Consider the following 22664-nt stretch of genomic DNA (forward strand, 5'->3'; position numbering starts at 1 on the left):
TGGGAGGCCAAGGCAGGGCGATCACTTGAGGCCAGGAGTTGGAGACCAGCCTGGGCAACATAGCAAGACCCCATCTCTACAAAAATAAAAAAATTAGCCAGACATGGTGGCACATGCCTGGTGGCACACCACCTCTCTCATGACTTTTTCCCCCCCAACAGGGTCTCCCTCTGTCACCCAGGCTAGAGTGCAGTGGCGAGTGGTGTCATCATAGCTCACTGCAACCTCAATCTCCTGGGCTCAAGTGATCTTCCTGCCTCAGCCGCCTCAGTAGCTGGGATTACAAGTATGCACCACTATGCCCAGCTAATTTTTAAAAATTTTTTGTATAGATGGGGTCTCACTGTCGCCAGGCTGGTCTTGAACTCCTGGACTAAAGCATTCCTCCTGCCTCAGCCTCCCAAAAGTGCTGGGATTACAGGCGTAAGCCACTGTGCCCAGCCTGTGACCCTTTGATATACCTCATCATTATGTGTATGTATGTGTTTCAGTACTTCCTTACTTTCCGGCACTACAAGATGCTCCAAGCTCATCTTGTATATTTCTTGCCCTAATCCTAGAATCAGGTATTTTTTTTGAGAACCTTTGGTTCCTTTTATTGGAGATCGGTATATGAAACCAAGATCTAGGTGCTAAGTATACTCGTTGCTACTGGGGTGTCTTGCTTTTAGGCCCTTCTCAACTGACAGAGTAAGTTAATATATGTATGTATACATATCTATAAATATTTTTTTATATGTAACAATCTGTATCTATATATGGATGAGTTTGTGTTTTTTTAAAAGTCTCTCTGTTACAGGTACAAATTGTAATATTTACAGCTTAAATTATGTGGCTAAGGTTTGCTTTTAAAAACTCTAGCAAAACAACAAAAAATAGGACAATGAAATACAATTGACTAAGATAATCATTGAGGCAGGGTGATGGGTACATTGGGGATTTGTTATACTATATTCTCTACTTATGTATATATTTGAAGTATTTCGTAATGAAACAAGTTTTAAAAAATAGAACCAGAAAAGCCTCACCCACCAGACTGCTGTTAAAGAGGATCAAATAAATACAGCCAGCCAGATACAAGTCATTAACACACACACACACACACACACACACACACACACACACACACGCACACACACACACCCTCTTCCTCTCAGGGTCACTCTTAGGTGAAATTTTGAAGAGAACAATTTTTCTTCCATATGTTTGGACCTATTTACCCTTTCATAAACCCTAACCTTATTGCTTTCTTCCTACTTCCTAAATCTGCTTTTGGGGAAGACTCTGATCATTTGAAATTCCTCTGTGACTGAAAGTCACAGTGTGGTCTCTCCTAGGAATTTACCTTTCTGTGTCATCTTCAGTGGGGCAAGGAATGGCATTGTTTCTGGCTTAGGAATGGGGGAGGGGGTTTTGACAGGGACAGCAACAGTCCCCAGAAACCCTGGGATCACACCTATAGGCAATTTCCTACAAGCTCCAAAAGCAGAGATTCTCTGCCTTTTCTAAGGTGATAAGGAACACAGTCTGTGGCCTGCCCCATTCCTTCAGTGGAACTTGCTCTTACCTCTTGAGCCAGTAGTTGGAAAGAACAGGTCCTTGGTCACAGGGCCAGTGAGACTGCTATGACCCCACAGCTCACCTTGGTTCCCTTTTGTTCCCTGGGCCCCCCTCCCCTGGGGGTGGAGGGAAGAGGCTTTAACTTTGAAAAAGCTAAAGCAGCTGCTTCCTGAGAGTGCTGGAAGTTGGCAGCAGGGTGTCCTGCTGCAGTGGGCAATGGTTTTCATTTCCAGGTTTGTCTTTGTCTACTCTGGATCCTTGGCCTCCTTGGACAGTTCTGGGTCATAAAAGGCAGAGGGTGAGCAGAGACTTATTTTACCAGATCAGGGAGATGCCAGGGTGCAACCTAGCCCTATCCCTATCCATAATAAGGGGCTGCCACAGGCTCTTCCTTTTACTCAGCCCTCCTCCACCCCTGCCGCCCTTCTCACTCTCCTGGGATAGATCATAGCTGGCTCTGGTTCCGTTCTAAGGACAGGAACTCCTGGGACAGCTACTCCCGCATTAGGTCAAATACATTTCCTGTTGATTTGATTAGTTTCCTTCCAAGCAATGCATTTATGGAAGAAAAGGAGCTTTTGCAAGCATGCATTTGCATAGGCAGCCAACCTCCTCCAGTCACACACACAGACACACACGCACACACTTTCTCCCCATCCACCCACAAAGCGTCAGTCACATTTAGAATTTGCACAAATGCACACCCTCCCTCATACATCACAATGCACACCCTCTCACCCACCTACATATCTCTTCCACAAAAATCACACCTGCTCACATACCCTTAGAAGCACATTCCTATGCTGTGCCCAGAGAGGAAAGATGGAGGAGAGAGGCAGGGAGAGTGGGTTGTAAGAGCTCAGGAGGCCAAACAGTCTCTGAAAAGTCAGAAGACCAGGACCCCACAGTCCCTTCTGCCCCTGCAAGTAGAAATACTAAGAACTGAGAGGGATTCAGAATCAGGGGCAGAGGAAGCAGGAACTCAGGACTCCCTGCCTCACACAGAAAGTGCGCTGCCCCAGAGTTGACAGGGACGTGTCTCAGGCCAGCAGCTGAGGCGGTGGGAAGTTTGTCAAGGCTGTAAATGGAGAATGCTGAGGCATCTATGACATGTCTAAGAAGCCCATTTGACTGGTGGCAAAGGATGGCCTTTGGGCTGGGATTTCCTGACGCTCAGGAAATGGTGGAGAGGGAATGAAGGGAGAAAAGGAGGTGGAAGGCTGGGTTTGGGCTCTGGGTTCAATATCCTCAAGGAGGAGTCTTATTGATGTCAGCCAGACTCATGAGGAGGAGACTCCCCTGCACCGGAAACTTGAAGTCCCCTCCGGAGAAAAGAGGAGGGGGAGAAGGCCTTGAGAAGTGACAAGTGCCCAAACGCAGTCTGGGCAATTCTGGCTTCAGTCCCACGTTGTTGTCTGCGTTACCTGATCCAACTTAGCCCAAACTCAGAAACTGTGGATTCTGGAAAGGAACACATCTTTTCCTTTAGGAAAGGGCCCCAAGGCCAACCCACAGTGCTCAAGAAAATTGGCAGAGAGCTGGGTTAAAGGGAGACCTCAGGCTCCTGCCATCCAACGTGTGACAGTGCCTCCTGAGTCCCTCCCTGTGCTGCCGTGTGGGGGCGCTCCCAGCTGGGCCTGTGCTGACACTGCCAACACTGCTGTTGTTATCATTAGTGTAATTAATAAACAAGCACTGATGGGGCCAAGTGGAGAAGAGGCAGGCCCCTGCTGCTCAGAAGGAGAATCCCTGGAAAGATCCAATGAGGCCGTGGCAATGGGGCTGAATGGTTACCCTCTTCTCCACCCAAGACCTCTGGAAAGGGACCTGGGGCAAGGCAGAGGCAAGGACAAGGGGAGGAGAACCCTTGGTAGGCCTGGTTTGGAACCAGCTCTGCATCTGCCTCACAGGATGTCCGTGGGCATGGCCACCCCCGTGATTACTGGTTGTGGGGCAGGCTCTGAGGCAATGATTCATTCAATAGGCATCTGCCTCTTTACTTATGGAGTGCCTACTGTGTGCAAGGTGGTCTACTAATAATAGCTAATATTTTATTGGACAATGTAAGGACACAGCCAATTCTCACACCATATCCTGGGGAAAGGGGTAGAAGCAGTGGAAGCAGCTAGGAAGAATGACAGCCAGAAAAGATAGGGAGATTGGACTTTAGCCTGTGTAGTGTAGCAGTGAGTATATATAACAGATAAGACCTGGGGATTACCTTGAAGGTCTTGGAAAACTACAGACCCAAGACCCACGTTGGAAAACATGCTGGGAAGGTGGGCTGGGGAAAATGGTCATTTTCAGACAGGAGGATACTTGGCGATAAAGGCATGGGAAATAGAGCACGAATATGGGGGATGTGGGTGAAAGTCTCAATGAAAAGGAGGCTCGAAGGGCTGCTAGCAGATCCTGTCGGGGGAGCCCTGGGTCACGGCAACTTCGCGGGGCTTGATGGTTGTGAGTGTCTTAGGGGCTGAAGTGCTTTAAGTTCTGAGGGAGGGGGTGCTGGATTCTGGGATCAGAGTCCGGACAAAAGTTGGGGTGTGGTAGGGGTAGAGAGGTTTTGAGAGAAGGATCTGGAGTGTTGGGTTGGAAAATATGCTGGACTGTGTTTAGGGAAAGGAGGGGCGTGGCTGGGATGCCCATCCAGGGGACCGAGCCGGATGCTCCGGTTCGGCATCGGGGTAGCTGGGGCAGGGGTGCTGGCGGGGGCTGGGGAGGTCTGGAGGTGGGGGCGCGCTGGCAGAGGCCAGGGTTAGCGCTCCGAGCGAGCCTCTCGGGGCTCCGCGGGGGGGCGGTAGGAGCTCCGGCTGCGGGCGGGCCGGGGAGGAGGCGGCGGCTCGGAGAAGAACATGAATCAGCGGCGGCGACGGCGGCGACGGCTGCGGACCGAGCGCGGTGGCCCAGGAGCGGCCCCGAGGACCCCGCGCTGCTGACGGCCGCAGCAGCGACTCGGAGCGGGCGCGGGTCTCGGAGGCACTCGTCCCAGCGCCGCCCCCCGGGCGGCCGCAGCCCTTCCCGCGGCCCTCCTCCCTCCCCTTCCCCCCTCCTCCCTCGTCCCTCCTCTTTCCTCCCTCCTCCCAGCTCGCTCGCGGGCCCGGCCCGGCATGGTGCGGCGTCGCCGCCGATGGCGCTGAGGCGGAGCATGGGGCGACCCGGTCTCCCGCCGCTGCCGCTGCCGCCGCCGCCGCCGCCGCCGCCGGGGCTGCTGCTGCTGCTGGCGGGTCTGGCCTCTCTGCTGCTCCGGGAGTCTGCGGCCGCAGGTAGGGGCTGGCCCGGGAGGCGGCGGAGAGCGGGGGGCTGCGGAGGGGCGCGGCCAAAGATCGGAGCCCAGGGACGGCAGTTGAGCGACACCTGGCCTGGGCGGGCCAGAGATTTGAGTGGGGGGACCGAAGCTGGAAGGCCGAGGCTTGGGGGCTGGGGGAGGGAGGGCAGCGTGGGTTCGCTGCCTGATCTCCGATTGGGGCCCCCACCCCCAACTTTCTTGAGCCCCGGGCTTTTCTGGCGGGGTGGAAGAGAAGGGAGTGGGGTGTGTGGTCAGCGGGGAGTGTTGGGAATGGATTTTCCCGCCTCGCTGTTCCTAGTTGTTTGCTCCCCCCTCCCCAGTTTAGGACCCCATTCTGCCCGCCTTACACACAAAGGTCCCACTCTGAAACCACGGGGATTGGGGCAGAGCGCCCAAGGGGCACCCTGTTACCATTTAGGTACAGGGGTTGTGAGGACGCTCAGTCACAAAAAACCATCTGGGCATACTCTAGTTTCTGTACTCTCGGAGCTTCCTGAAATGGGGAATGTTGGAGAGGATGGGCTGGGGCAAGGTTGCTGGCCTTGGGCGAGGGGGTGGGGGAGTGAACCTTGTGCTCCCATTTAGCTGCCCAGCCATTCCTGGTGGCAGGAGTGCTCCATGCACCACCTTGCTCCCCAAGTTCACACTGCACACCTCTGGGACTGCTGGGTGTATATGGAGTGTGAGGCTGTCCCTCCTTATGACTGATCCTGAGAAGGTAAAAGGGAGTAGGGAAGAGACACAGGAAAGGGCACCAGCTACCCGGCTGGCCCCTTCTCTTAAGACAAGATTCACTGTCATATCAGCCTCTCTGGGAAGGGAAGGGAAAGAGAGTGACAAATATTTACAAGCTGAAAGGTGTGTATCTGATGTTCAGAGAGCCCAGGAATTTGCCTAGAGTCACACAGCAAAGGGCACAAAGAAGCAGGACTGGATTCCATCTATGCAGATACTTCACCTGCCCCTCTCTTTGCTTAAAAGCATGCCAAGAGCCAGGAGAGGTGCGGGGGTGTGTATGTGTGCAGTGGGTAGCGTTCCAGAGGGTGGCCTCTGTGGATGTGACAGTGGCCCCAGGGCCTTGGGCTCCCCAGCTCAGGGCGCTACCTCTCCCTTCTGCCTCCCACCTTCCTATCGCCCGCCCCTGCACACATTCAGGTATTAATAGAGCGGGTGGCTGCCAGGAAGGCTGCCATGTGTTTGATCTGACGTGGTTTTGCAGCCATATGTTCTCCACTTCAGGGGAGCACCCCCTCCTTTCCTTCCTCAGCCTCCCTTCATTTGGAAGGGTGGGGTGCAGAGGGTGCTGGCAGCAGTTCAGGTTCGGGGCTGATACCTTGGGCAGAGAGCTGGCAGCCTGTTGCACTAGATGGGTGCAGCAGTCATTCCTGGGGCAGTGCCTGCCGCACAGGGGTAACTCCCCATTGCTTCAGCCCAGCTTACCTTTTGGTGGTTGAGCCCAGCAGGAGAGTATGGGAAAGAGGTCCTCAGAACTAGGGGGAACTTGGGGCCGGGCGCGGTGGCTCACGCCTGTAATCCTAGCTCTCTGGAAGGCCGAGGCTGGCGGATTGTTTGAGCTCAGGAGTTCGAAACCAGCCTGGGCAAGAGCGAGACCCCGTCTCTACTAAAAATAGAAAGAAATTAATCGGACAACTAAAAATATATAGAAAAAAAATTAGCCGGACATGGTGGCGCATGCCTGTAGTCCCAGCTACTTGGGAGGCTGAGGCAGAAGGATCGCTTGAGCCCAGGAGTTTGAGGTTGCTGTGAGCTAGGATGACGCCACGGCACTCTAGCCAGGGCAACACAGTGAGACTCTGTCACAAAAAAAAAAAAAAAGAACTAGGGGGAACTTGGCAGTGACAGAAATGAGACCTGGAGTGCTTATCATGCCCCTTCCCCTATCCCAGGTCCAGGCCACCTTCCCTCCCACACTGTCCTGCCTCTACTTCCTTGGCATTGGCTGAGAAAGAGCCCTCTGACACAGAAGTTACATTCTGGAAGAGAATGAGAACTATTTCCAGAGACAAGGTCCCTCTTAAGTAGACTGACACATTTTCCTTCCCACCCCTCAGGCCTGAAGCTCATGGGAGCCCCGGTGAAGCTGACAGTGTCTCAGGGGCAGCCGGTGAAGCTCAACTGCAGCGTGGAGGGGATGGAGGAGCCTGAGATACAGTGGGTGAAGGATGGGGCTGTGGTCCAGAGTGTGGACCAGTTGTACATCCCAGTCAGCGAGCAGCACTGGATTGGCTTCCTCAGGTGCAGGACTGTGGGGGGAGGTGTGGGGTGCCAGCCTGGGGGCAGGCTGTGCTCTTTCCTTGGGTATTGGGAGCTGGGGACTGTGCTGATGCCCAGAAATCTGTGCTTTTTTTTTTTTTTAATTGGGCACCCTGTGGAACCATCTAGAAGTGGGGGCAGGCTGAACCCATCAAGTCTGCCCAGCAGAGCTGCCCCCCTTGACCCTGGGAAGCAAGCCTGGTATCCTGTTTCCACAGCCTGAAGTCAGTGGAGCGCTCTGATGCGGGCCGGTACTGGTGCCAGGTGGAGGATGGGGGAGAAACTGAGACCTCTCAGCCAGTGTGGCTCACGGTAGAAGGTGAGGAGGCAGAGCCACATGGGCATGTTGGCCTGGAGCAGGTGCTGTCTGCTCGTGACCATACCTCTGCAGAGAAGAACTCAGTGGAAGCTAGGCTGCCGCGCACTACCCTCTGGGGCCTGGTTGCACCAGGCTCTAGGCCCACCTCAGACATCAGAAGACCCTACCTGTTGGAGTTCGGGTACCTGAGGACCAAGGGGGCAACTAGGAACCACAACCGACAGGGTGCAGGCTATTTCAGTTGTCTGAGCAACAAGCCTCAAGCACCCATCTGGGGCTGGACTGTGTTCTGCCAAGTGGCCTGGCCAGTGGGGGGAGGGATGAGGGAGGGGAGGAAGGCTCCACAGCTGCGGGAACTCAGAGCTGCTCAGCCCAGGAAAACAAAGTGACTAAGAAAGTAACAAAGGGCCCTGAAAGGGAGCTGGGGCCTGCCAGCAGAACTCTGCTAAAGCTCCCACCCACTCCCCCTCCCTTCACGCCCCTCCCCCAGCTCCCCACCCCCAGCCTCCTCCTTTACTCTGAGAAAGGCTGTCAGAGCAGGTCTGGGAAGGGAGTGTGGGGGCTGTTCACAGAATCTGCCATGCCTAAGGGGACAGTATAAAAGATATGCCTAAGGCTGGGGCCAGGGGGTGGTGGCTCACGCCTGTAATCCTAGCACTCTGGGAGGCTGAGGCAGGAGGGACTCAAGAGACCAGCCTGAGCAAGAGCGAGACCTGGTCTCTACTAAAAAAATAAAATAAATGAATAAAAATAAAAATAAAATATATGCCTAAGGTGCAGGGCAGGCATGGTGGCAGCAGTGCAAGCCTGTAGTCCCAGCTACTGGGAGGCTAAGGTGGGAGGATCATTTGAGTCCAGGAATTTGAGGCCAGCCTGGGCAATGTAGTGAGACCCCTGCCTCAAAAAAAAAAAAAAAAAAAAGAAAGGTATTCCTAAGGAGGCTGAAGAAGAGAAGCACCCCTCACGCCCCAACCTAGAGGCCTGTTCTGCTGTTGACCCAGTCATAGGGGACCTGTGGGGATCTTCTGCATAGAGGACTTCAAATGGAAGTAGACTTGTGATTTGTGCAGTAGGAAGCCAAGAGGTGGTGAATTCAGCTCACCCACCACTCTGCTTCTCTTCCTAGGTGTGCCATTTTTCACTGTGGAGCCAAAAGATCTGGCAGTGCCACCCAATGCCCCTTTCCAACTGTCTTGTGAGGCCGTGGGTCCCCCTGAACCTGTTACCATTGTCTGGTGGAGAGGAGGCACGAAGGTTGGGGGACCTGCTCCCTCTCCATCTGTTTTAAATGTAACAGGTGAGCAGTCTCATGAGGGGACTTTGAGTCCGGAAGGAGCTGGGTCCTTGAGGGTGGGGACGCTGGCAGAGTTTGAATCTGCTTCACTCACTGAGTTTGCTGTTGCGAGTGTCCAGAGCAAACCCCAGTGCCTGGGTGCCTGAGCTGCACCATTACTAAGCTCATTAGTCAGGTGTGCTGGGCTGGCTGGGTGGGCTGATTAGTGGTGATCCCACTGTGCTTAGGGAGGGTGTGGGGCCTCCTTTTGTTCACAGCAGGCCAGACCATGCACAGCTGGCCCTGGGAAATGAATTGTATGAGACCAGGGGCACCCATCCCTCCTCCCCCTCCCAAGGGACAGAACCAGAAACCAGCCCACGCAGAGCTAGGGAGGAGTATCTGGCAGACACTGAGAAGACAAGACTGTTAGGCTGCAGAGGGGAAGGGGGGGAATGAGAAGGAGTAGGGGGGGAGGCCAGCACAAAGATACAGGGGCCTCCTCCCCTAATGGCTCTTTCCAGAAGTCTCCAGACATTTTCCCAAACACTATCTGTCCATACCTCCGCACAGTCACGCCTGCACACCCACCTGGGCCCCAAGATCCTCGGCACATACCTCACGTGCTTGTGAGGCACGCTTATTTGTGAAACGAAGTTTACTGTTACTGGGTTGAGGCTTAACTGAGCAAAAAAGGTGGGAGACCAAGCTTGGTCTTATGTGCTGGAAGGTAGGCGGGAAAGGGTGCTGAGCTGTTAAGTCCCCAGCAGTTTGAGTCTTGAGAAGAGGTGGATTACAGGACCTGTAGTCTTGCTCTCTTGGAAGCGAGGGAGGTCCTGTTCAGGAGGAGGCGCGGAGTTGGAGCAGATGGGAGAGGAGGCTGGGTTCACTTCCTTCCAGATGTGCGCGGTTGGGACCCTCAGGCAGGCAGCCTGATAATAAGTACTCACTAAACTCCTACTCCGCACACCACACTGTGCTAGGCACCACAGGGGACAGAGAGAACACAAAGGAAATAGAAGCCATTGTTCAGCCCCCAAAGAATTGAGTATAAGTGGGGCGACAAGACACATGCACAAGGAGCTGAGAACTATTGCTAGGCAAAGAATCTGCAAGTCCAACGTGATAGGGCCCAGAGCAGAGAGGAGCTCTGGTGTGCACAATAAAGGAGTGACCAGAAAAGGGAGGCAGTTTTGTGTTGTCTGTGGGAGATGGGATTGAGGTGGGAGAAGTGATGTAAATTTCTCAAGTGCTTACTGCATGTCATGCACTTTACACACATTACCTGATTCTCACAATTCTCCCATTTGAGACATGGGAAGACAGAGTCCCATCCAGGCTCATTAGTCTCCAGAGTCCCTGTTCATTTCACTGTGCCCCACTGTCCATCCCTTCCCTTTGGCTGGAGAGACTTCTAGGATGTTCAGCCCAGAGCCTGAGTGGGAATTGCTGCTTGGGGGGCTGACTGAAGTTTTCTGGTCCCAGGGGTGACCCAGAGCACCGTGTTTTCCTGCGAAGCTCACAACCTAAAAGGCCTGGCCTCTTCACGCCCAGCTACTGTTCGCCTTCAAGGTAGGAGGACTGAGCCAGGTGCAGTGGCTTGCACATATAATCCCAGCTACTTGGGAGGCTGAGGCTGGAGGGTCACTTGAGCCCAGGAGTTTGAGGCTGCAGTGAGCAGCCTGGCTCACAGCAGCCGGGACTGGCTTGGTGGGGAGGAACAGGAGGTGAGGCCAGGGGCATTCTTAGTGGGCTGTCCTGCGGTTAGAATAATTTGCTGTTCCAGCCCCCCTCAGATCTGCTGGGATCTCAGGGATGAGGGGTTAATTGGCATAGCTCCCATTCCTAGTGGGAGCACCTGAGACCCTGCCGTGGCTGAGATGAGAATAGAATCCTGACGTCACAGCAGATTTCCCATTAGGAAGCAGAGTCCTTGGGAGGGAGGGAGGGAGAGGGAGCCAATAGGAGATGGTTAAAGCTCCTGCCCAACCTTGTTTCTGGCACTCCCTGTGAGGGGCTGGGGGTGGGGAAAGCAGCCTCATCGGGACAGAGGAGACCCAAAGGGCTGAGGGAGGGAGAGAGCTGGTGTGTGGGCTGTGGCTGCAGGGGCAGCTGCCTGTCTCTCCTTTGTCTTTCCCAAGGCTGGAGGTACTGCCCCCACGTACTCTCTTCTTATTCTTTGGTCAGATAGGGCCCCTGATTCAGAGAGAGGCAGCCTCTCCACAGCCTAGGCACTCTCCCAGGTATGAGCAGCTGTGCCCTGCTGGTTGCTTGTGTACCACTGTGGTCCTGGCAGTGCCCCAGACACTGGGGAGGGACTCCAGTCTCCACTCCCATGCCTCCTGCTCCCTCCTCTCACATCCTTACCCAGCACTGACTCTAAATTGCCATCCGCAGCACTGCCTGCAGCCCCCTTCAACGTCACCGTGACGAAGCTCTCCAGCAGCAATGCTAGTGTGGCCTGGATGCCAGGTGCTGATGGCCGAGCCCTGCTCCAATCCTGTACAGTTCAGGTAGGCTGAGATAGACTGGGCAGGCTCTCTAGGCCTGGCAATATGCATTTTGGCTGCCTGCTGGCACTTTTGTTGACAGTGGTGTCACCCTTACTAGACCTGCCCATGAGGCTTGGTCTCCAGCTCTATTCAGCTGATGCCCCTTAGCAGGAAGAGCCCAGGCCACTGCTTCTTACCGAGGTGCTCTGGCAACTAAGTGACTCTGCAGATTGGCTCAAACCCATGCATTCTTCAGGCTGGAAAGCAGATACTAGAGCAGATTTGGGGTACCTGGAAGAGTTTTTCTTACGTGGGTGAAAACTCGAACCTTTGATTTATCTGGTACACTCTCATGCCTCCCCTACCCCCCACCAACTTAAGCCAGAGAGAACGAGAGGACCAGAAGGGTCCTAAGCCCTGGTGAGTGGAAAACTGGGTAAGGTGATAAGAAATAAGAGGCAATGCAGGCTTGCTCATTTTAGTCTGTTTACTTAAAAGGTATTTAATGAGCACCTTTCAAAACTGTTCTAGGCAGTTCTTCTGTGCAGGAGGGGCCCCTGCCCTGGGCTCTACTATTTAGAAGACCCCACTCTGGCCCTCCTTTGGCCATACCCCTTGGCCTTGGACAGAGTCTGCAGGGCCAAGGGGACATGCCCATCCAGATCATGAGGACCCCCCATCACGACACCATAGTCTAGATATTCAGAATCTTTTGCCCTAATGGCCCCGAGTCTGCTTCTAGGGCCTATGTGGGCCTCTTCCCTGGTCCATCCTTCTAGGATGTGATATGTGCACCTCTAAGCCCAAGGGGCAGCCCTTGTTGGGGGGGATGGGAACCGAACTTGGGTGTGCAGGTAGCATCGTCCACACCTGTGCACATGAGGCCTCTCATGGTGTAAACCCTTGGCTGGGGGCCAGCTCTTTTAGTGCCCCCTCATCCTGACCTGGGACTCCAAGAATTTGGAGAATTATAAATGCAAACCTGACCTTCCAGGTTGTTTTAAAGGTTTATTTGTCAAGACATTAAGATAAAAAATTATTTAATAGTTTGTTAGTTGATTTATAATGTTTGAATATTCAGCTATATAGTATATGGATCTCTGTTTGTACTCAATGTAAGGCACGGGGTGGGGCTGGTTCATGGTGCCCCTAGGCTCCCGGTTTCTCTGACCTTCAGAAGCTCTGAGTCTTTGAAATGGCATGTAAGCAATTAACAATAATGGTAAGTACTCTTAACAGTTATGCACCGAGTACAAAGGGACAAGAGAGTTTTCTGGAGTAGATAAAAAAGGCTTTCACCAAGAAAGTGGTATTCGCACTGAGTCTTAAAGGATGAGTAGGGCTTTGCTAGGAAGAGCAGCTCATTCCAAGCAAAAGGAACAGCATTTGCAAAGGCATGAAGGTGTGGAACCCAGTGTGTTATTGGGGTAGGGGCAGATGTGAGGGATTGGGTTGGAAATGTTTGCTGCTAACTTAGAAGAAACATTAATTCAAGCCACCATACCTATATCCCATCTTCTGTCTCATGTCACAGGCCATAGAGACTGCCCTTCCCTGTGTCATTAGTTTTCTGCTTTTCTGTAGGTGACGCAGGCCCCAGGAGGCTGGGAGGTCCTGGCTGTTGTGGTCCCGGTGCCACCCTTTACCTGCCTGCTCCGGGACCTGGTGCCTGCCACCAACTACAGCCTCAGGGTGCGCTGTGCCAATGCCTTGGGGCCTTCTCCCTATGCTGACTGGGTGCCCTTTCAGACAAAGGGTCTAGGTAAGGGACTCCAAGCAGAGAGGCTGGGCAGGGCTGGAGCAGGTGAGGGGCGGTGTTGTCTTGAGTTCTGAATAGACTTGATTTTTTTTTTAATTTTTTTTTTTTTTTAATATGGAACGCTTCACGAATTTGCACGTCATCCTTGCGCAGGGGCCATGCTAATCTTCTCTGTATCATTCCAATTTTAGTATATGTGCTGCCGAAGCGAACACTGAATAGAGTTGATTGAGAGGAGTTACCTGACAGAGAGAGTTAGGCATCATTTTTATCTAAGTCTTGTGAGTGGAACAGATAAGCAAACTAGAAAAAAATCAGATAATATAGTGATGAAGAGTGCCCCTGGGCAGTCGAGGAAAACCCTCTAAAGAGATCTGGATGAGGTCTGAATGAAATCATGTAAATATGTAGGGGAAATCACTGAAGGAAGAGGGCACAGCAAGTGCAAAGATCCTGTGGCAGGAACTTGCTGGGAGTTCTCTGGCAAGAAGCCTGGCATGGTTGTTGAGAGAGGAGTGGTGAAGGATGGGGCAGAGGGGTGGTAACCACAGTGATAAAGAGCAACACTGCTGAGCTGGGGTGCTGCCAGCCTACTGCTTACCCCTCAGCATGGTGGGTGAGAGCAGTCAGAGCTGGGTGAACCCTTCCCCTGTCTGTTGCTCTCTGAGCTCTTTAGTTCTTGGGAGTTGGTTTCAAAGGTCTGCATGGGATAGTGATGGTGGGAAGGGCAGAGATCTTAGCAACCTTCTCTCTTTGGGTACAGCCCCAGCCAGTGCTCCTCAAAACCTCCATGCCATCCGAACAGACTCAGGCCTCATCCTGGAATGGGAAGAAGTGGTTCCTGAGGGCCCTTTGGAAGGCCCCCTGGGACCCTATAAACTGTCCTGGGTTCAAGACAATGGAACCCAGGTAAGGGAGACAGAACCCTCCACTTTCTCCACTCTCCTGGAATATCAGCCCTCAGGGTTCTAAGGCCTTGAAGGGCTTCAGAATGACAATCTTTGGTGGGCCTGGGCCTCCCACTGCCCCAGAGAATCCACTCCTCCCCACCCTCCCCTGCAAACTCCACCCCTCATTGGAATATGTCTCCTTTTAGCATTGCATCCTGTGTCCACTTTGTGTATAAAGCAGGAAACACATTCCTGCATCAACTAGGGGAGGGCACAGATAAGGCTTTGTCCCCAGCTCAATCCCCTCCCATCCCCCACCTGAGCATTCCAACTGAGCCTTGTTTGTGTTCCGGAGAGGCCTCTGCAGCCTGGAGCAGGAATGTGATGACTCCCAGAAGGTTGTGTTCCTGCAGCCCCTGAACCCACAGTGCCCCTGGACTCCCATGTTCCTAGCTGGACCTTTTCCTGCCCTCAAGCCCCAGCAGGATGCCTCCTTTTTGGGCTCAGTGTGGGTTGGGGCTTTTCCCGGCTGCAGGATGAGCTGACAGTGGAGGGGACCAGGGCCAATTTGACAGGCTGGGATCCCCAGAAGGACTTGATCGTGCGTGTGTGCGTCTCCAATGCCGTTGGCTGTGGACCCTGGAGTCAGCCACTGGTGGTCTCTTCTTATGACCATGCAGGTGAGGCCTGTGGGGGGAGGGGAACAGGGGATCAAAGCTTTCAAGGGTGTCCTAGACTGATAGGAGGAGGCTGGTGGTGACTTCCCTCCCGATAAAGTCAGAGTTAAGCAGCTGGGGCCAAGGTTGGCGATAGGTCACAATGGCCAGGGCCTGTCACTGACCATGTAGGAAGTCCTGGGTCTTCCTCTGGAGCCTCTTTCACTCAGGACCCTTACTGACTTAGAGGAGCTTCTTCATCAGGCTGGATGGCCCTCTTGGGAAAGTTCTAAAGGGACCCCTTGGTGTCAGCCTCACTCGTGCCACTGCCCCTCCCTCCCACAGGCCAGCAGGGCCCTCCCCACAGCCGCACATCCTGGGTGCCCGTGGTGCTCGGTGTGCTCACAGCCCTGGTAACGGCTGCCGCCCTGGCCCTCATCCTGCTTCGGAAGAGGCGGAAGGAGACACGGTTCGGGTAAGGGGGTGGGGACGTGGAGGGAAAGGCAGGTGGTGACAGAGGTTGGAGCTGATCCCAAGTCCTGGCTTTCCTTTTAGGCAAGCTTTCGACAGTGTCATGGCCCGAGGGGAGCCAGCCGTTCACTTCCGGGCCGCCCGGTCCTTCAATCGAGAAAGGCCTGAGCGCATCGAGACTACGTGTGAGTAGGGGGTGTCATGGGAGGGACAAATGGGCTGTGTTATGTCTCTATCTGCATTCCTTTTACCAACTCATTGACTTGACCAGTGTGTCTGCTCCTTGATGAGTCCCAGGCACATAGTGAAAGAGACACGGACCTACCCTCGTGGAGGTCACCACCCCAGCTGTGGGAGAGCTCAGCTCAGCCCTGTGCTCTGAGGGCAGAGGCTGGGGTATACGTGGCAGGCTGGGGTTTGGATCAGGACCCAGAGATCCCTCCCCTTTCTCACCAACTCCCTCCCCACAGTGGAGAGCCTGGGCATCAGTGACGAACTAAAGGAAAAACTGGAAGACGTGCTCATTCCAGAGCAGCGGTTCACCCTGGGCCGGATGTTGGGCAAAGGTATGTGGGACTGTGCAGGGATTGGCGTGAGTTTGCTGTAGGGTAGCTGGATGTGTTTGGTTGCCCCTGTCACTTTGAGGGTGTGGATTTGGGTCAGCTCCTATAAACAAGATACGCTTGTAGACTCCTGAGTTTGGAATGTTTAGGGGAATGGTGGCTGGAGACAGGGAGGGCTAGGGAGCCACTCCCAACATGCTTTGCTTTGGCTATGGGCAGGGTATCCTCCTCCAGCCTCCTTGGATGATTTTGTGTCCCCATGGAGGGTCACCTGGGAGGGAGGAGGGTGGGCAGCAAGGCCAAGGAGACTCCCTCTTATTTGGATCGGTTCCTAGGAGAGTTTGGTTCAGTGCGGGAGGCCCAGCTGAAGCAGGAAGATGGCTCCTTTGTGAAAGTGGCTGTAAAGATGCTGAAAGGTGAGAGGATAGCAGTTGTGGCATGAGGGCATCCCTTGGGAGGGGAAAAGGGGTGACCGATCCTGAAGTAGGCTCTGTTTTGCACCTAGATTTTCCAAGAAGAGCTAGTTAGCACTAGCTGTCTGTACCTTGTGAATAATTCACAAGCATAAATACACACACAGATTCGTGCCCCAGCCATCGCTCTCTGCTATCAGCAGTGACTGTCCTCTGAGTTCCCTCCTGCAGTGATTGCAGCTGTGGCTGGTTGAGCCCCAGCAGGGCTGCCCAGACCACAGGGAAGGCGTCAGCAAGTGGAGAAGTTGTTGGATAGCACCATTCCATGGGGGTTTCTCTTGCTCATGGCTGACTGTTTTCTGGGACCCCTTGGAAGCCCAGAACATCTGAAGGATAAGACCTAGGAGTCTTGGGTCAGAGCTAGGGGCACATCTCGCTTCATTCCCTCCTTCCCATCCTTTTCTCCCAGCTGACATCATTGCCTCAAGTGACATTGAAGAGTTCCTCAGGGAAGCGGCTTGTATGAAGGAGTTTGACCATCCACACGTGGCCAAGCTTGTTGGTGAGCCCCTTTTTTGCGAGGAGGCAGATATAGATCAAGCTAAAAATATGCTCTGCCAAGGTGAGAGGGCAGTCTATAGGAGAGAAGTTTGGACTTATCTGGTAAGAGGGAAGATGGCAAAATAGCAAGGAGAGTCCTGGCTAAAACTGGACCACGCTACAGATGAGGAGAACCAAAGTACATGAGGACTGCTCACGTGGACAAAGGAGGAGAAGGAGGGGACAGAAGTTGCTCTAGGGATCTGGGAGCAGCCAGAGCCCTCCTGGGTAGTCCCTAGACCAATATGGAACCTGTGGGAAAAGAGGTCGCACAGCTAGGGCTAGAGGGGGGACCCAGCTGATGGGGGATTATACAGACACTTGAGTTGTCCCTTGACCTTTATGTGCTCAGCTCCTGACTCTCCCTTGTCCCAGGGGTGAGCCTTCGGAGCAGGGCTAAAGGTCGTCTCCCCATCCCCATGGTCATCCTGCCCTTCATGAAGCACGGAGACCTGCACGCCTTCCTGCTTGCCTCCCGGATTGGGGAGAACCCTTTTGTGAGTGCCTGGGGTGGGGGTGCCCAGGAGGTAACAGGGGTGGGAGAAAAGGGCCTGGAAAGGGACAGAGACCATGGCAGAGAGGGACTTGGCGGGTAGGGCCGATGGAGCTAGTTGGGAGTAGAATGGCTGAGTTTGAATCCCTTTAGGCTAGCAGGCTTCCTTTTCTCTCACAAAACCCTGCTGGGAATTTTAAGCTGGACAAGGGCCCTTTCTGGGAGAAGAGACTGTGGAGCCCCAGGTTGGGGACATCTTGGCTCTCAGGCTCTCTCGGACTTGCCAAAGCTTCTGTGCCTTGGGAAGGCCCTCCGTCCCCTTTCCTTCCTTCCAGTGATTCTGAGGACAGTCTTTAGGCTTTCTGGCCAGGGAATTCATTCCTCCCTTCTCAGCCGGGTGGGCAGGTCCAGCCTGAGCTCTCCCCGTCTGCCCACCAGGACCTGCCCCTCCAGACCCTGATCCGGTTCATGGTGGACATTGCCTGTGGCATGGAGTACCTGAGCTCTCGGAACTTCATCCACCGGGACCTGGCCGCTCGAAACTGCATGTAGGAATTCTGGAGGGCTCGAGGGTGGGAGACAGCAGCCAGTACAGGAGGAGCTAGCTAATGTTCAACTGCTGCCGGGGACAGTATCTGATATGCACTGGGGACAGCTTGGGGTGACTCTAGAAAGGCTGTGAGCATGGGGGAAGGCTGACCTCATCCTTTGACACCCCTCGTAGGCTGGCAGAGGACATGACGGTATGTGTGGCCGACTTTGGACTCTCCCGGAAGATCTATAGCGGGGACTACTATCGTCAGGGCTGCGCCTCCAAATTGCCCGTCAAGTGGCTGGCCCTGGAGAGCCTGGCTGACAACCTGTATACTGTGCACAGTGACGTGGTGAGCAGGGTGGCACAATGAGGCTTCATGCTAACTCAGGAGGGGTGGACTAGCGTCAGAGCAGACCTTTAGGACCCTCAAGGGCCTCGCCAGGTCTGCTCTCTGGCGTTTTGCTGCCCAGTGATGAGGCTCCTGAGCCCCATGGCTCTGCCTGGCTCAGGAAGCCTAGTGACACCTTCCCCCCGACCTCGATTCTGTCCCAGTGGGCCTTCGGGGTGACCATGTGGGAGATCATGACTCGTGGGCAGACGCCATATGCTGGTATCGAAAATGCTGAGATTTACAACTACCTCATTGGCGGCAACCGCCTGAAACAGCCTCCGGAGTGTATGGAAGACGTGTGAGTACCCTGGGGAAGGGGATTCTGGAAGGAAACAGGAATCTGGGGGTTTGGCTGCTGGCCCAGTGGGACCTTAGAACCTCAACTGGATCTTCTTATTTTCTGGTAGGAGCATCCTTGTAGTTAGAGGGAAGGCTGGCCTCCACCTCATACTGCTATTCATCCACCACCTCCCTGGTTTCTTCCTTTCTCCCTTTCCTAGCCCATATTTCTTGCTCCAGCCTTTTTCTGTCACTCTCTTTTCTCCAGTTTCTAGCAAGAACTAAGAACCCCAGGGCAGAAGGTGCAGGGTGAGCAACAGTGCAGGTTTCCCTGTCATCTTCTCCCCACCCCTACCTCTTTGTCCTTCTCAAGACCCAGCTAGCCTAAGGAAACCTCCCGGGCTGAGCTCTCCCTCCCTGTCAGGTAGGGCTGCACAGGCCACAAAACACTGCCACTCCATCGCTGTCCTTGCCTGGCAAGGAGGGGGCAGAGGGAGTGGGAGCTTGGCTTTCTTTCTTGGTCTTGGCCTCCTCTGTAGGGAGTGGAAGGGACCTAAGATAAGGAACTGAGAACCTGGGAAAAAGGGAACTGCCTCCCTTCCTTTCTGCAAGGCTGAAGCCCTCGGGAGTGGGGTGTGTGGTGACACCTTCCCCTGTAAAGAATGGTATCAAACCCTTGTGATGAGATGAGGGTAAGTATCACTAACATTAGCTGGGCACCTTGGGCTTTCTTTCAGGTAATCTTCCTTTAGCCATATGAGGAAAAGACTATTATTATCCTCATTTAGTAGATGAGGAAATAGGATTAAAGAGGTTAAGTAACATGGCCCCGGTCAAACAGCTATTAAGTGAATGAGGTGGGATTTGAACCTACATCCCTGTGATTTTAGAGTATGTGTTCTTAACCATGACACCAACTGTAATTTGTCTGTTCTAGTCTTACTACCCCTCTCCCTCCAAGCCAGGGTCTCCCTGGGCCTCCAGAGGACCTTTTGTGAGCACCAGGGAGGGAGAGTCCACTGTGATCCAGAGGGAACAATTTGTTGTGTCTTGCTGTGAGGTTGGGCCCACAGAGGGCTGCAGAGGAAGGTTCAGCCTGAATGGTGGGGTCCTTCTCTAGGGTAGTGGGTTTGAAGTGCCCTGAGCCTGGGCTGCGGAGTGACTCACCTGCACCTGAGAGAGAAATCTGAGGACATAAACCAGGCCCCTCCTATTACTTCAGCAGAGTTCAGAGCATGGTAGGGACAGGATGCTCAGGTCTTGCTGTGGCTGCTGCCTGCCTCGGCCAATTCTGGCACTGGAGAAACTTGTGGGCAGTGGGGACCAGGCCCCGGCTTAGCCCCCTCCCAGGCTGGAACTGGTATTGTCAATAGAGGATGGGCGGGCACCAGCCTCCCACCAGGCAGCCTGGTGGACAGGCGCCAATTGGCTCCAGGCACAGCCTTGAGAATGTGTCCGGGTCTGGCTACGTACCCATGGCCCCAGACCATTCCCACAGCCTGCTGGTGTCTGCTATGATCACCCCCTCCTGGGGCTGCTGTCAGCAGGGCGGGTGTGTGAGGCAGTGCTTGGGGCTTTTGTCATGGGCATAGGCAAGAGAGTCGGGCATTTGCTTTTACTGGACTTGGTCTCCAGCCCATTCCCATTAGGTTTTTGGATTTTTTTTTCCCTCCATCTTGAGGTATTCCTTGGGAATTGTGAGTAATACGCTTCTGAGTATTGTAAGGCTCCTGAAATTGTATGTAAAAAAGTATTCCTGCCGGGGGAGGCCTGGAAGCTTTTTTCAGATACTCAAAGGTGTCTGTGAACAGGGAGGATGTCAGCCTGCCTGAGCTGGTACAGCTCACCCAGCATAGGGGGGACTTTGGAGCCAACCTATCTGGCTTCAAATCACAGCTCTGTCACTTTCTACCTGGGTGACCTTAGTCAAGGATCTTAACCTCTCAGTGCTTCAGTTTCCACATTTATAAAATAGGGATCACTTATTGCATAAGGTTGTTGTGAGAATTAAATAGTTCAATAAATGTAAAGTACTTAGAACAGTGCCTTATACGTAATAAGCCCTATACACGAGTGTACTGAAAAACATTTTTAAAAATCCTAGTGCCATGTGGGGCTTCTGCGTTTGAGGGAGGGGCTGCTACCTCCCCTCACCCTTCTCTCCACCCCAGGTACGAGCTCATGTACCAGTGCTGGAGTGCCGACCCCAAGCAGCGCCCAAGCTTCACATGTCTGCGAATGGAACTGGAGAATATCCTGGGCCAACTGTCTGTGCTGTCCACCAGCCAGGACCCCTTGTACATCAACATTGAGAGAGCCGGGGAGCCTGCCGAGGGAGGCAGCCTGGAGCTGCCTGGCGGGGATCAGCCCAGCAGCGGGGCTGGGGATGGCAGTGGCGTGGGGGCAGTGGGGGGCACCCCCAGTGACTATCGGTACATCCTCAGCCCCGGAGGGCTGGCTGAGCGGCCAGGACAGGCGGAGCAGGAGCAGCAGCCAGAGAGCCCTGTCAACGAGGCCCAGAGACTGCTGCTGCTGCAGCAAGGGCTACTGCCCCACAGTAGCTGTTAGCCCATAGGCAGAGGGCATCCGGGACCATCCTGCTGGCTCTGCTGGCCGCTGTGCTGGCTGACTAAGCCCTGTCTGACCCCAGCCCAGACAGCAAGGTGTGGAGGCTCCTGTGGTAGTCCTCCCGAGCTGTGCTGGGAAGCCTGGATTGACCAAATTGCCCAATCCCAGTTCTTCCTGCAACCACTCTGTGGCCAATCTGGCATCAGTTCAGGCCTTGGCTTGATGGAGGTGGGCCAGGCCTGGTTGTCTGAACCTAGGCAGCTGGCAGGAGGGGGGTAGTTATGTTTCCATGGTTATCGTGGGTATGGATGGCAGTGGAGGAAGGGTAGATCCAGCCCTGTGGGCTCCTATCCTCCCCGCTGAGCTGCCCCTGCTGCTTCAATGCATGCATTTAGCTGCATCCAGCCTGGGGGCCCAGCTGTGCCCACACTTGGGGTTTAAATGCCTAGGTTTGCCCCTCCAAGTCACAAAGAGTGCCCTTGTATTATTCCCTTTTAGGTAAGAGTTGATAAGGGGTTGGTACAGTTGGGTCCCAAGCCTTGTGGTAGGAGGCAGTGGAACACTCTCAGGTCTGAATTTTTGTCACCTTCCTGATTCCCCACCCTGCCTAGGCCAGGAGAAGGGGGGTGAAAGGAGGGTGCTTCCCTGAAGCTGACAAGTTCACACCGAGGCATGCTGGAGTACCACAGGCTACCAGATGCTCATCTTCTAAAGGCAATGCGCTGAGCCCAGCAAGAGGAAGGGGTGCTGTGGGGCTTGCCCAGGAATGGGTGAGGCTGGAGAGGCGTTCAGGAGCCCCTCACCAGGCCTTCCCACAGTCTGTCTGAGCATGCTATGGAATCCCAAAATATCCTAAGACTAACAAAGGCAGCTGTGTCTGAGCCCAACCCTTCCAACTGTGACTCTGAGTCCCAACTTCCCCTCTAACTGGAGACCCCCTTCTGTCCCAGGTCTCCAAAGAGTAAATAGGCCTAATGGCTGGTGTGGGTGAGGGTGATTCTGGAGCCTGGACCCCAGCCCTGGCTGGGGGAGCCTCCCGAATGCATGGGACAGGCCCTTGCTGTTAGGGGCATTTCTAAGTGGTTAGTTGCTGTTTAAAAACAAATAAAATTGAAGACTAAAGACCTAAGACTTTGTCTCTTAAATGTTTACTTTTTTTCAGGTCACAAAAATGAAGCATTTCTGCATAGAGAAAAGTCTGGAAAGACATATGTCAAAATGTTAACAGCTGTTATCTTTATATGATGTGCTTAAGGGGACTTTTTTCTTTGTGCTTTCCAACTTTCCTGCATTGAGCACAAAATGCTTTTGTAATTTGGTAAGATCCCCAAGGAATCTTATCATATTAAAGATAATACATAGTCACTGTAGACAATTAGGAAAATACAGAAAATTGTAAAGAAAAGATGCTGATTACTCATACTCCCACTACCTAGAGGTAACCACCATTGATCTTTTGAAAATGCAAATATTTTGAGAAAGTTTTTTATCTTGGAACAAAGAGGATGTCTGAGCTGTTTTCTACCCTTCTTTTTTTTTTTTTTGAGACAGAGTCTCACTGTGTTGCCTGCGCTAGAGTGCTGTGCCGTCATCCTAGCTCACAGCAACCTCAAACTCCTGGGCTCAAGGGATCCTTCTGCCTCAGCCTCCTGAGTGGCTGGGACTACAGGCATGCGCCACCATGCCCGGCTAATTTTTTTCTATATATTTTTAGTTGTCCGATTAATTTCTTTCTATTTTTAGTAGAGACGGGGGTCTCGCTCTTGCTCAGGCTGGTCTCAAACTCCTGAGCTCAAACAATCCACCCACCTCGGCCTCCCAGAGTGCTAGGATTACAGG

The 22664-nt window shown here is 53.6% G+C and overlaps 1 protein-coding gene across 1 annotated transcript; it reads left to right on the top strand.

Moving 5' to 3' along the window:
• Positions 1 to 4423: 4423 nt before the first annotated feature.
• TYRO3 (TYRO3 protein tyrosine kinase) lies at positions 4424 to 21948 on the top strand. The gene is made up of 19 exons (XM_012649382.1): positions 4424 to 4826; positions 6922 to 7105; positions 7342 to 7442; positions 8569 to 8739; positions 10201 to 10287; positions 11113 to 11228; positions 12792 to 12969; positions 13730 to 13875; positions 14392 to 14536; positions 14858 to 14987; positions 15068 to 15168; positions 15454 to 15549; positions 15882 to 15962; positions 16429 to 16521; positions 16935 to 17056; positions 17491 to 17600; positions 17777 to 17936; positions 18140 to 18276; positions 20429 to 21948. Exons 1-19 carry the CDS (start codon positions 4691 to 4693, stop codon positions 20823 to 20825), a joined length of 2691 nt encoding a protein of 896 aa, XP_012504836.1. The 5' UTR covers positions 4424 to 4690; the 3' UTR covers positions 20826 to 21948.
• Positions 21949 to 22664: the final 716 nt, after the last annotated feature.

This window comes from Propithecus coquereli, unplaced genomic scaffold (assembly GCF_000956105.1).
Source record: "Propithecus coquereli isolate 6110/MARCELLA unplaced genomic scaffold, Pcoq_1.0 Scaffold3, whole genome shotgun sequence".
Classification (NCBI taxonomy): domain Eukaryota; kingdom Metazoa; phylum Chordata; class Mammalia; order Primates; family Indriidae; genus Propithecus; species Propithecus coquereli.

Bases quoted from the DNA above. Each gene is read 5' to 3' on its own strand.
- TYRO3 (XM_012649382.1), top strand. From the start codon at position 4,691: ATGGCGCTGAGGCGGAGCATGGGGCGACCCGGTCTCCCGCCGCTGCCG. The intron at 14,988-15,067 runs GTAAGGGGGTGG...CTTTCCTTTTAG, and splicing joins CGGAAGGAGACACGGTTCGG to GCAAGCTTTCGACAGTGTCA. The intron at 17,937-18,139 runs GTGAGCAGGGTG...ATTCTGTCCCAG, and splicing joins ATACTGTGCACAGTGACGTG to TGGGCCTTCGGGGTGACCAT.